The 13,946-nt window shown below is 54.7% G+C and overlaps 1 protein-coding gene across 5 annotated transcripts in view; it reads right to left on the bottom strand.

Moving 5' to 3' along the window:
- Positions 1-1,076: 1,076 nt before the first annotated feature.
- The window catches only part of SIDT2 (SID1 transmembrane family member 2), a 45,534-nt gene continuing 32,664 nt past the window's right edge, over positions 1,077-13,946 (bottom strand). For all 5 annotated transcript variants that reach the window (XM_030538611.1, XM_030538613.1, XM_030538612.1 and 2 more), the window contains 2 exons: positions 4,004-4,117; positions 1,077-3,278 (listed from right to left, as the gene is read on the bottom strand). In XM_030538611.1, the coding sequence (XP_030394471.1) occupies positions 3,216-3,278; positions 4,004-4,117 (177 nt within the window). In that variant the 3' untranslated portion in view covers positions 1,077-3,215. The remainder of the gene's footprint in view (positions 3,279-4,003; positions 4,118-13,946) is intronic.

The raw sequence follows: 13,946 nt of genomic DNA, 5'->3' as shown, positions 1-13,946 counted from the left end.
TGAGAAAACCCAAAAAGGGCTCAGGTCTTGGAGAAAAACATTAAACATTTTTCTGAAAAAAATTCAGTGACGCTGCATTGTTTGGAGAGAACAGGCTCAGGGAAGGGGGTTGAACATTCAGCGGTCCCATCCCCCCTGGAGTTCCCAGCGTTGTTCCACGGCCCAATGCCCATGGGGGGCTGCACATGCAGGCTGTTGCCAGAAGCGCTGAGGGGCCCAGGCTAGGTGTGCCCAGCAGGTGCCCATACCTTAGGCTCCATCATGGCTGGATGAAAGGGAAGAAAACAGGGCATTCTCGTCAGGCTGGGCTTTGCTGTGAGCCTGCCGGGTTGGCTTCCTGCCCATGGGTTAGGTGTTTCCACACATGGCGGTTGTAGTGCTGTTGCTATGGCAGCTGGGGGTGAGTACAACCTCTCCCATGGTGCTGTACTCCCCCACAGCAACTGCTATGCCAGTCAGTGGCAGCCATCCCCTGTGAGAACTGTGGCCACACCCAGGGCTGGAATTGGCTGGTGTGGTTAAAATCTCCAACTTTGGTGTAGCCAGGCCCAGGGGGATGGACTGCAGCCAGTCGCTGGTCCATGTCCCAGGGGACAGCTGGTAGGGTTAGCACATGCACAGGCTGCTGCAGCTGGGGGAACGCTCGGCTTTGTCTCCTGCAGACAGCTGAAACAGGGACCTCCCTTCCCCTGAACTACATCCCCCGCACACACAACAGTCTGTTCCCTTCAGCAGGGCAGGGAGAAAGGGCTCCCCCAAACTCTAGCAAAGGGCAGAACTCTCCCTCCTCACCCTTCACTCAAATACCCTGCAACCACTCCTAGCTGAAGGCTCACGGTCAGGAAATGGGGCTGGACCGGGTCTCTCCGGGCCCTACTGTCTCATGTCGCTGGTCAGGGTGAAGATTTCAGCACAGGAGTTAATGGAGGCCAGCCAACAGCACACGTGGAAGTTGGGTCCCTTGCAGATGGACTGGAAAGGGCTTAGCAGCAGGTCCGACCGTGCTAGGCCTGCAGCTGAGTTGCTAACATGGGGGTACCTGCCTTCCCGCAGCAAGGAGGCAGGAGACTAGTGGGTAAAGTGCAGATCAATTTTTCTATTGTTTAATTATCTTCATTTGATGGCCAAACCGTTCTTAGAAAACATGGTGCAACTTGGCTTAGTAACAGTGTACCTGGAAAGTCAAAATATTGTCAATGCATTCAAGATATCGGAAAACTATGGACATCCAGCGCCACGACCCTCCTTCTGGAGTGGGAAGAGGGCATCTTTCCCTGCGATGACTGAGAAAGCACCATTCTTAGCCTTTGGTTGTGTAACCAAGGCACCCTGGGTCATGCACCACAGAACCATCTGATATGTTATGTGGCCAGAACAAAGAGGACGGAGTCCTGGAGTGGATCCAAATTTGAGCCTAAACCCAAACAATTGTAAAATGAGAATACAAGCTCAAACTTGCAATGTAAACAGCCAGTGGGCTACCAAAGAAAGTTGCTTAATGACAACCTGGACACAGATGTGTGTTTTGACACCCCACCTTAAGTACACATTAGCCAGTGGGAGTCCAAGACCCCACAAGTCCTTAGCAGGGGGAAGGAACTAGACATAGTTAGACTGGACATAGATCCCCCTGCAAAAATTTAAATAAAATAATAAAAATTAGGCACTGAAGAGAGTCATGCGCACATGTGCTTCTAGAACCGAGATGCAACTGCCCCCGGCTGCTCTCCCGCCTCTCGGAGGAGCCTCTGCCTGGGGGATGGTTTGGAGGTGCTGCACCCATGGGACAGCCTCACATTGGCAAGTGGTGTGAACGGCACCCTTCCTCCTCGGGAAAGGCCACAGTTGTAAGAATGATAGCAGCTGCAGCACCTTTACAAGAGTCATGTTCCTTGGAGACCAGACAGCCCATCTCCCGGCTGTGGGGCAGAGGTGCCCATGGTCTGTAACACTGGTTATAGCCTGGGTTGAGGGGAGGACACAGAACACCAGTGAAGACAGCAGGGATGGTAGCTACAGCCCCAGGGCACTAGGGCTGGGAACTCCCTTCTGGGTCTGCCTCACAGCTCGTGAGGCCAGGGAGAACAGTGCTGGAATGACAGCGAGAGCCCCATATTTCACAATCGCCTTTGCACGGTTGCCATCCCTCAGAGCCTGCTGTAGGGTCATGGAGGGCTTCCGCTGCCCCCTGCTCTATCCGCAGGGAGGCCATACCGACTGGTGGGGGCAGCGGCTCCCTACCCTGGACCAGACGATGGGTGGGGGTGATCGGAGGCAGGGGGGACCCAGTGAGCCTGCAGAGAGGAAGGGCCTGTTCTCAGCCTAGACAGGGACACGTATGCCAAGGATGGGCTCTCTCACTGAACAGCCAGGCCTGAGAGGAGCTGCCCAGCTCGGTAGCAGCCTATGGAGGACCGACTGAAGTGCACAGCTGAGCGGGCCAGTCCCTGGGCTGTGCACCAGGCAGGTTTCACTGGGTGCTGTGCTTCACTGGCGGAATGGGAGAGGGCTGAATATCCTCTTTGCAGGGGATGCAACGTTGCTCCCCCAGTGCCCTGGCCAGTACTCGGTCAATGTGATTTTCAGGCAGAGGGAGTGTTTTCTAACTTGCCTGCTGTTTGCTCTGAGAGGTTCCCTGCCCCCGCTGGCCCCCGAGCTATGGGGGAAGCGGGCTGGCTGAGGAGGAGCCAGGCCTGTTAGGCAAAGGTCCCCGTGGCAGTCTGTCTTGGCATGGCACTGTGGTGGGAACAGAGATGGGACAATGGCAGTGCAGTGAGAACCCACCACTTACTGGGCTGGGAACCTGGAGCCACCCCCATGACGCTGCAGGGCCAGTAGCCCCAGCAAGGCGAGGGGCAATGGCTTCTGCTGAGTCTGACCAGCCCCCACCCCTCTCTGAAAGCCACGTGGCAGCAGGTGTGTGCGTTGGGCCTGCCCTGCAGCCCCTTGAGCAGCTCAAGCAAGGAGGTGACAGGCTCAGCTTGGCAAGGCGCCATCTGAGGGTTGGACGACACCCTGGCACGCAGGTGGGGGGGGGCATGAACACAAGTCCCACCTCTGGAGAAGCCCCCATGCCTGGGATGCTTTGCCATGTCCTCGTGAGCTGCCCACCACAAGCGTCCACTACATTGGAGACCAGGGCTGGAGACAGCACCTGGGCAGGGTGGAGACCCCATCTAACAAACCACAGGCCACGTGGTGTTACGGGAAAGGGCCTAGAAGACATAGATTTTGTCCCGTTGGATGCAGTCCAGGTCATCATCCAGCGTCAGCAACACCTGCAAGCCGACAGGGCAGTGGTTAGGCTGGGGCTCAGCTCAAGGACAAATACCTTCCCCACTGCTATTAGGCAGTGTTCTCCCCACAGCCCCTGAGTTGGGGGAGGGGGAAGAGGGCAGGGTGCTGGGAACCTCTCCGACCCCACATTGGTGTTTTCGGATGAGTAGAGCTGGTGCTACTGGGGGTGGGAGTGGAGTTTATGATTTGTTCTAGACCCAACTCAGCCCCTGCTCCCCCTTTCAGCACAGGGCCTGGCCCAGACGGGAGCCTATGTCCCAGCCGGCAGAGGGGGCCATGAGGACACTGTAGCATACAGTGGACTGAGCGAGGCACCTGCCGGCTGGCCCTGGCCTCACTGGGGCTCTACGGGCAAGGGACAGAGGGCCGTGCAGGATGTGCATTCTTGCCTCAGGCTGACAGGCACCATGTGCTCCCGAGGGCAGACCTGGTAGCCATGAGGAAGCAGCTCTGTGGGGACTGCCCCTGCTGGCCAAGGCTGATGGGTCTCCAGGGAGCGACAAGTGCTTCTAGGGACCCTCCTATGTGCTCCCATTCCAGGCTGGGAGGGCTGCAGCCTGTGGCTAATGCAGCTTCCGGGCAGGGGGCAGGTGGCGACAGCAGCTGATTGTGTGGGATGTGTGACGAGGGCAGAAAGAGCCTTTCCCTCTGGGTGAGCTGGCACAGCTGTGTGTGGACCTGCCATGCTGGGGCTGGCAGGACTTACCAGGAAGGAGCCAAACATGGCGATGGAGGAGAGGAAGTGCCAGATGTCGTGGTCATCAAAGAAGCTGAGCAGGATGCAGTCTCTGTTGTGCTGCCGGGACTCGGCCGGCGTTTTCTGCAGAGGGGACAGAGAGAGCCGGTGTGTTATCTCCAGCCAAGCATGCTGCCCACCTCCTCCCTGCGCAGTTCCTGCCCAGGGTCGTGCTGCAGCCTAGAAGAGCTGCAAGTTGAGCGGACCGGGCACTCGAGCCATGCACAACACGGTCCCCACTGCCAGCCCCGTAGAGGAACTCTCCAAGCAGGAGACCCCCCCCCCCAAGTGACAGCTGCAGCAGCACAGGAGCCAGCAAACAGAGCAGTAAACAGGTACGTTTCAGTGGGAGTTTGCAGAGGACACTAAGAGACCTAGGCAGAGGAATTGCCAGGCTAGTGAAGGGAGGGGGTGGTGTTCTGCTGTGTTCTGGTACCTGCTGGGGGTTTGTTTTGCTGCAGGTGGTGGTGGTTTGCTTTGGTTTGTGTTTCCTGGACTAACAGGTTTTAGGTGAAAGGCTGTGATGGATACAGAGGCAGCAGTCAAAGACACAATGAGGATGACTGGATGTGGAAGCTGCGGAATGTACATGATCCTGGAGTGGGTACCTGAAAAGAGTTTTGTCTGCATGAAGTGCCGCCTGATAGAGCTGATGGAAGAAAAGAGCTGAGGACTGGAGATGCAGGTGGAAACTCTGGCAGAGTGTAGAAGGGGGTCTGAGCGGATGATGGAGCAAAGACATGAGGAGGCTGAAGGGATAAGCTCAGACTTGCAGATGGAAGCAGGACCAAAGAATTCTGAGGAGAGACTGCTGGGGGAGGAAAGTGGATGGTGGAAGCATGTGAATAAGAGAACCAGGCAGAGGAAAAGACGAGCCAGTGAAGGGGAAATAGAACTCAGGAACAGGTTTGCGGAGTTGGAAAATGAAGAAGGGGCACAGCAGGTGGTCGCTGAAGATGGGAGAACAAGAAAGAAGAGAAGAGCAGCTAGTCCTACAGGAAGAGGGGAAGAGTCAATGGAGACAACACCAAATATGAGCCCCAGGAGGATACTGGATGGGTTGCGGAGGATTGCAAGGGTGAATAAGAATCGAGAGAACTTGCAGCCAGTGGGAGCAGGGGATAGACCGGAGAATCACACTGTCACCAGGAAAAGGCAGGTCTACGTGATTGGAGACTCTTTACTGAGAAGAATAGACAGGCCTGTAACTAGAGCTGATCCGGAGAACAGAAGGGTGTGCTGTCTGCCGGGTGCTAAGATATGGGATGTGGACCTGAGGCTGAAAAGGATCCTAATGGGAGTGAGAAAGAATCCGCTGATTGTCCTTCATCTGGGAACAAAGGATACAGCTAGATTCTTGCTAGACTTTATCAAGGGAGACTATGTCAGACTGGGGAAGACGCTTAAGGAAATCGGGGGTCAGGTGATCTTCAGTGGGATTCTGCCTGTTTCTAGAGAAGGGCAACAAAGGTGTGACAAGATTATGGTGATCAACAGTTGGCTCAGGCAGTGGTGCTATAAGGAGGGCTTTGGGATGTATGGACACTGGGAAACATTCATGGACAGAGGACTGTTCTCTCGTGATGGACTTCACCTGAGTAAGGAGGGAAATAGACTTCTAGGATGGAGGCTGGCACAACTGATTAAGAGAGCTTAAAACTAGGAATTTGGGGGAGATGGTTGGGAGATGTCCAGGTAATCTCCATGCCGGAATTTAACATTGAGAGGGAAGAAAACAAAGTAAGAGAGGATACAGCCGTGGGCAGAAGAATGGACATAAGGAGGAAGGGTAGTGTGGATACCAATCTAATAGGTGATACTGGCGGTAGAATGTCTGTGCCTAATTGGGTAAATGTCAGTGAAGCCAAACGGCAAAAATTAAGATGTTTGTACACTAATGCAAGGAGCCTAGGAAACAAAATGGAGGAACTAGAGCTACTGGTGCAGGAAGTGAAACTGGATATTATAGGGATACCAGAAACATGGTGGAATAGTAGTCATGACTGGAGTACAGGCACTGAAGGCTATGTGCTGTTTAGGAAAGACAGAAATAAAGGCAAAGGTGGTGGAGTAGCACTGTATATCAATGATGAGGTTAACTGTAAAGAAATAAGAAGTGATGGAATGGATAAGACAGAGTCTGTCTGAGCAAAAATCATATTGGGGAAGAAAGCTACAAGAGCCTCCCCTGAGATAGTGCTTCGGGTGTGCTACAGACCGCCGGGATCTGATTTGGATATGGATAGAGACCTCTTTAATGTTTTTAATGAAGTAAACACTAATGGGAATTGTGTGATCATGGGAGACTTTAACTTCCCAGATATAGACTGGAGGACAAGTGCTAGTAACAATAATAGGGCTCAGATTTTCCTGGATGTGATAGCTGATGGATTCCTTCACCAAGTAGTTGAAGAACCAACGAGAGGGGATGCCATTTTAGATTTAGTTTTGGTGAGTAGTGAGGACCTCATAGAAGACATGGTTGTAGGGGACAACCTTAGTTTGAGTGATCATGAGCTAATTCAGTTCAAACTAGATGGAAGGATAAACAAAAATAGATCTGGGACTAAGGTTTTTTATTTCAAAAGGGCTAACTTTAAAGAATTAAGGATATTAGTTAGGGAAGTGGATTGGACTGAAGAACTTGTGGATCTAAAGGTGGAGGAGGCCTGGAATTACTTCAAGTCAAAGTTGCAGAAACTATCAGAAGCCTGCATCCCAAGAAAGGGGGGAAAAAATCATAGGCAGACGTTTTAGACCAAGCTGGATGAGCAAGCATCTCAGAGAGGTGATTAAGAAAAAGCAGAAAGCCTGCAAGGAGTGGAAGATGGGAGGGATTAGCAAGGAAAGCTGCCTTATTGAGGTCAGAACATGTAGGGATAAAGTGAGAAGGGCCAAAAGCCATGTAGAGTTGGACCTTGCAAAGGGAACTAAAACCAATAAGAAAAGGTTCTATAGCCATATAAATAAGAAGAAAACAAAGAAAGAAGTGGGACAGCTAAACACTGAGGATGAACTGGAGGTTAAGGATAACCTAGGCATGGCCCAATATCTAAATAAGTACTTTGCCTCAGTCTTTAATGAGGCTAATGAGGAGCTTAGGGATAATGGTAGGATGACAAATGGGAATGAGGATATGGAGGTGGCTATTACCACATCTGAGGTAGAAGCCAAACTCGAACAGCTTAATGGGACGAAATCGGAGGGCCCAGATAATCTTCATCCAAGAATATTAAAGGAACTGGCACATGAAATTGCAAGACCATTAGCAAGAATTTTTAATGAATCGGTAAATTCAGGGGTTGTACCATACGACTGGAGAATTGCTAACATAGCTCCTATTTTTAACTATAGGCCTGTTAGTTTAACATCTGTAGTATGCAAGGTTTTGGAAAAAAATTTTAAGGAGAAAGTAGTTAAGGACATTTAGGTCAATGGTAATTGAGACAAAATACAACATGGTTTTACAAGAGGTAGATTGTGCCAAACCAACCTGATCTCCTTCTTTGAGAAGGTAACAGATTTTTTAGACAAAGGAAACGCAGTGGATCTAATTTACCTCGATTTCAGTAAGACATTTGACACAGTTCCACATGGGGAATTATTAGTTAAATTGGAAAAGATGGGGATGAATATGAAAATTGAAAGGTGGATAAGGAACTGGTTAAAGGGGAGACTACAACAGGTCGTACTGAAGGGTGGACTGTAAGGTTGGAAGGAGGTTACTAGTGGAGTTCCTCAGTGATTGGTTTTGGGACCAAACTTATTTAATCTTTTTATTACCGACCTTGGCACAAAAAGCGGGAATGTGCTAATAAAATTTGTGGATGACACAAAGCTGGGAGGTATTGCCAATACAGAGAATGACCGGGATATCATACAGGAAGATCTGGATGACCTTGTAAACTGGAGTAAAAGTAATAGGATGAAATTTAATAGTGAAAAGTGCAAGGTGTCACGGAGTGTGGGGGAGTCCGGCCCTGCACCCCTCTTCCTGGGACCCACAGTGACTCTCGGCCAGCCAGTAAAACAGAAGGTTTATTGGACAACAGGAACACGGGTTACAGCAGAGCTTGCAGGCACAGTCAGGACCCCTCCACCGAGTCCTTCTGGGCTTTCAGGGTGCTTGGATCCTAGCTAGGATACCCTGAATTCCGCCCACACAGCCCCAAGCCCAAACTCAAACTGCTTCCCTCCTGCCACTCCCTTCCTTTGTTCCCTTCCCGGGTAAAGGTGTTGACCTTTCCCCTCCCTTACCTAGCTCAGGTTACAGGCCCTGGCATCGTCCATCCCCTAAAGTCCTCCCCTGCTCTCCCACTCCCCACACAGACAGTCCCTACTGCATCACATCTCTCCCCCCTTCGAGACTGAACTGAGCGGGGTCACTCTGCCCAGTGACCTGGGGAAGTTCAGGGCCCCCTCTCCGGGACAACGCATCCGCTGTCAGGTTGGCACTTCCCTTCACATGGACCACGTCCATGTCATAGTCCTGCAGGAGCAGGCTCCACCTCAGGAGCTTAGCGTTGGCTCCTTTCATCTGGTGCAGCCAGGTCAGGGGAGAGTGGTCGGTGTACACGGTGAAGTGTCGCCCAAAGAGATATGGCTCTAGCTTCTTAAGGGCCCACACCATGGCCAGGCATTCCTTCTCGATGGCCGTGTAGCTTTGTTCCCGGGGTAGCAGCTTCTTACTCAGGTACACGATGGGGTGTCTCTCCCCCTTTTCATCCTCCTGCATTAACACTGCCCCCAGTCCCGTGTCTGAGGCATCGGTGAACACCATAAAGGGTTTGTCAAAATCTGGGTTTGCCAGAACTGGGCCACTAACCAGAGCCTCCTTCAGCGCCCGGAAAGCCTCCTGGCACTGCTCAGTCCAGATCACCTTGTCTGGCTTCCCCTTTTTGCACAGTTCAGTGTTGGGGCCGGCTATGGCACTGAAGTGGGGCACAAACCTTCGATAGTACCCCGCCATCCCAATAAAGGCCTGGACCTGCTTTTTGGTTTGGGGAGCAGGCCAGTCTCTGATCACCTCCACCTTGGCTGGTTCCGGCTTCAGGCAGCCGCTCCCCACCCGATGGCCCAGGTAAGATACTTCAGCCATCCCCACCTTGCACTTCTCAGCCTTTACTGTTAACCCAGCCTTTCGGAGTCGGTCCAGGACTTGTTTAACCTGGGACATGTGGTCCTCCCAGGTCTGGCTGAAGACGCAGATGTCGTCAATATACGCCACGGCAAAACTCTCCATCCCCCTCAGTAGCTGATCCACCAGGCGCTGGAAGGTGGCCGGTGCTCCCTTGAGGCCGAAGGGCAGGGTCAGAAACTCATAGAGCCCCAGAGGGGTGATAAAGGCCGATTTCAGCCTGGCATCTGCGTCCAGCGGCACTTGCCAGTAGCCTTTGGTAAGATCCATAGTGGTGAGGTACCGAGCACCTCCCAGCTTGTCTAGGAGCTCGTCAGGCCTGGGCATAGGGTAGGCATCAGATACGGTGATGGCATTGAGTTTTCGATAGTCCACACAGAACCGGATTGACCCATCCTTCTTGGGGACCAGCACCACTGGCGAGGCCCAAGGGCTGGCAGACGGCTGGATCACCCCCAAAGCCAGCATGTCCCTGACCTCTCTTTCAAGATCCTGGGCAGTTTTACCAGTGACCCGAAAAGGGGAGCATCTTATAGGTGCATGTGACCCGGTCTCCACCCGGTGGACAGTCAAATTAGTGCGTCCAGGCTGGTTGGAAAACAGCTGTCGGTACAGATGCAGCACCCCTCTGATCTCAGCGTGCTGGCCCGGGGTCAGCTGATCAGAGAGGGGAATTGCCTCCAGGGGGGAACCAGCTTTTGTCCCAGGGAATAGATCTACTAAGGGGTCATCTCCCTGCCCCTTCCAATGTCCACACACGGCCAACACCACATTCCCCCTGTCATAGTATGGTTTCATCATGTTCACATGGTACACCCGACGGTGATGTGCCCGGTTTGACAGCTCCACCACATAGTTTACCTCATTCAGTTGCTTGATAACCTTGAAGGGCCCTTCCCAGGCGGCCTGGAGTTTGTTTCTCCTCACGGGGATGAGAACCATCACCTGATCTCCGGTGGCGAAGGCACGGGCCCGTGCCGTGCGGTCATACCAGACCTTCTGCCTCCTCTGGGCTCGGGCCAGATTCTCCCTGGCCAGGCCCATGAGCTCGGCCAGTCTTTCCCGGAAGGTCAGGACATACTCCACCACTGACTCTCCCTCGGGAGAGGCCTTCCCCTCCCATTCGTCCCTCATCAGGTCTAGGGGCCCCCTCACCCGCCTTCCATACAACAGTTCGAAAGGTGAAAACCCGGTAGATTCCTGGGGTACCTCCCTGTACGCGAACAGCAGGTGAGGTAAGTACTTGTCCCAATCCTGCGGGTGCTGGTTCATAAATGTTTTTAACATCATCTTCAGCGTCCTGTTGAACCTTTCTACCAGCCCGTTGGACTGGGGGTGATACACTGAGGCCCAGTTGTGCTGGACCCCACATTTCTGCCATAAGGACCGGAGCAGGGCCGACATGAAGTTGGACCCCTGGTCCGTTAAGACCTCCTTGGGGAACCCCACCCGGCTGAAAATTGTCAGCAGCGCATCTGCCACTGTGTCTGCTTCGATAGAGGACAAGGCCACCGCCTCGGGGTAGCGAGTGGCAAAATCCACCACCACCAGGATGTATTTCTTCCCTGACCGGGTCGTCTTGCTGAGGGGTCCCACTATGTCCATGGCCACCTTCTGGAAAGGTTCTTCTATGATGGGTAAAGGCCTCAAAGCCGCTTTCCCCTTGTCCCGGGCCTTCCCCACCCTCTGGCAGGGGTCACAGGATTGGCAGTACTGTCGGACATGGGTAAAGACCCCAGGCCAGTAAAAGTTCTGTAGCAGCCTCTGCCTGGTGCGTCGGATTCCCTGGTGCCCTGCGAGAGGGATGTCATGGGCCAGGTACAACAGCTTGTGACGAAACTTCTGGGGAACCACCAGCTGCCTCCTGATCCCCCATGACTCTACTTCCCCTGGGGGAGCCCATTCTCGGTACAGGAACCCCTTCTCCCACAGGAACCTCTCCTTGCAACCTCTCCTCATGGTCTGTACCGCACTAAGGTCAGCCCGGTCCCGGTGCTTCCACAAGGAGGGATCTTTCTGCAACTCGGCCTGGAACTCAGCAGCTGGGACAGGGATGGGGACCGGCTCTCTCTTGCTGGCTGGGTCTGAGGCCGCAGCCTCTCTGCACCGTGCCCCTGGGCGTTCCCCGCTCCCTGGGTTAGGGTCCTGCACCTCGGGTCGAGTACCTTCCCCGTTGTCGGGGTGCAGTGCCCTTTGCCGACTCTGACTATGAGTCACGACCAGGGCACTCTGGGTGTTACTAGGCCAATCCTCGAGGTCCCCTCCCATTAACACATCAGTGGGCAAATATCGGTGTACCCCCACATCCTTGGGGCCCTGCTTGGCCCCCCATTTCAGGTGTACCCTTGCCACGGGCACCTTGAATGGGGTCCCGCCCACGCCCATCAGGGTCAGGTAGGTGTCGGGCACCATCCGATCTGAGGCCACCACCTCGGGCCGGGCCAGCGTCACCTCTGCGCCCATGTCCCAGTACCCAGTGACCTTCCTCCCATCTACCTCCAGGGGAACAATACACTCCTTCCGCAGGGGCAGCCCCGCGCCCACCCGGTAAACCACAAACCCGGAGCCTGGCGCATCCACAGGTGGTATGTTGCCAGCCCCCCTTTCCTGGGAACGTAGCCCCTCCTCCGATTGGGTTTTTACCCAGTCCACCCTCTGTGGGTTGGGTCTGCTTGGTCTGTCCCTGGGCTTGGGGCACTGGGCCCGTATGTGACCTCGTTGGCCACAGCGATAGCAGCCCATGTCTCGTGGGTCCCCTTGAGTGAGTCAGAGGGACCTGCTGCTGGATGTTCCCCTTTTGGGGGGGTTCTCCATAGGACCCCGCTGGGAGGTCCCATGATGACTCTCTCTCTGCGTTGAGGCAGGCCTGCTCCTTCGAGACTCCTCCCTGCCATCCCCTGCCCGACTATCCACAAATTGGTCAGCCAGCTGGCCTGCATGCTGCGGGTTCTCCGGCTTCTGGTCCATCAACCACAGCCTCAGGTCGGACGGGCACTGCTCGTACAGGTGCTCCAGTATGAATAGGTCAAGCAGGTCCTCTTTAGTTTGGGCCCCAGCTGTCCACTTGCAGGCATACCCCTGCGCCCGGTTGACCAGTTGTAGGTATGTGACCTCACGGGTTTTACGCTGACTCCAGAACCTTTTCCGGTACATCTCAGGAGTCAGCCCAAACTCGCGGAGCAGGGCCTGTTTGAACAGTTCGTAGTCCCCTGCCTCCGCCCCTTTCAGTCGGCTGTACACCTCCACGGCTGTGGAGTCCAGTAAGGGGGTGAGAACTGCGATCCTGTCTGCAGGGTCAACCCTGTGCAGCTCGCAGGCATTCTCAAAGGCCGTCAGGAAGGTATCTATGTCCTCCCCCTCCTTACGCCGGGGCAGCAAGTGCTTATCAAAGCTCTTTGTAGGCTTGGGTCCCCCCTCACTCACCGCAGCCGGGGCCCCACTGCTCGCCAGCCGGGCCAGGTCCAGCTCATGTTTACGCTGTTTCTCCTTCTCCTCCCGCTCATGTTTACGCTGATTCTCCTCATGTTTACGCTGTTTCTCCTTCTCCTCCCGCTCATGTTTACGCTGATTCTCCTCATGTTCATGCTGTTTCGCCTTCTCCTCCAGCTTTTGCCTCTTTAACTCGAGCTTCTCCCTTTCATATTCCAGCCGCATCCGCTCCACGGATGCCGAGCGTTGCCAGGAGGATCCCCTGCTGAGGGGTGGGCTTCACCGGGTGGATCCCCTGCTGGCCGGGGGTGTCACGGTGCCCTCGGTATACACTGGGCTCCTCCCCGCCCTTCCCCTAGGCCTAGGAAGGGGGGGTCTCGGGAAGCCCTCGTCCGCCGGCTGACCACTCCCAGTGGGGACAGACACTGGTGCCTGCGCTGCATCTGCCCGGCTGCTTCCCTCAGAGACAGGGCTCCGTTCATTCATGCAGTCTCCCTGCTCCAGCTGGGCAATCAGCTGGTCCTTGCTGAGCCTCCCTGGGTGCAGCCCCCTGTGCTTGCACAGCTCCAGCAGGTCGCACTTGCGCCGCTTGGCATACATCTTCCTGCTGGCCACTCACAGGCCGGGGTGCTCGCCGCTCCCCACGGTTTCCAGGGGCACCCCTAGTGCACCAGCCCTTCTTGAGGTCACCACCTCTCTGCCAGGATCGAGCTGCAGACTCCTCCGCCCCTGGGACCGCTCGCTGCAATCCCCCGGGGGACCCTGTTATTGCAAAGTCCTTCTCACTGGGCAAACACTCCCAGGGGTTAACCACCCCTTCGTTTTACTGCTCCCCAGTCACTTACTGCAGGAAGCGCCGTCCACGGGGTGCAGTATCTCCCGCCGCTACCACCAGTTGTCACGGAGTGTGGGGGAGTCCAGCCCTGCACCCCTCTTCCTGGGACCCACAGTGACTCTCGGCCAGCCAGTAAAACAGAAGGTTTATTGGACAACAGGAACACAGGTTACAGCAGAGCTTGCAGGCACAGTCAGGACCCCTCCACCGAGTCCTTCTGGGCTTTCAGGGTGCTTGGATCCTAGCTAGGATACCCTGAATTCCGCCCACACAGCCCCAAGCCCAAACTCAAACTGCTTCCCTCCTGCCACTCCCTTCCTTTGTCCCCTTCCCGGGCAAAGGTGTTGACCTTTCCCCTCCCTTACCTAGCTCAGGTTACAGGCCCTGGCATCGTCCATCCCCTAAAGTCCTCCCCTGCTCTCCCACTCCCCACACAGACAGTCCCTACTGCATCACACAAGGTCATGCATTTAGGAGGACACATCAGTTGGAAGTAACATGAGGAGAAGAAC

This window comes from Gopherus evgoodei, chromosome 19 (genome assembly GCF_007399415.2).
Source record: "Gopherus evgoodei ecotype Sinaloan lineage chromosome 19, rGopEvg1_v1.p, whole genome shotgun sequence".
Lineage (NCBI taxonomy): Eukaryota > Metazoa > Chordata > Testudines > Testudinidae > Gopherus > Gopherus evgoodei.
This window is presented reverse-complemented; position numbering and strand designations above follow the sequence as displayed.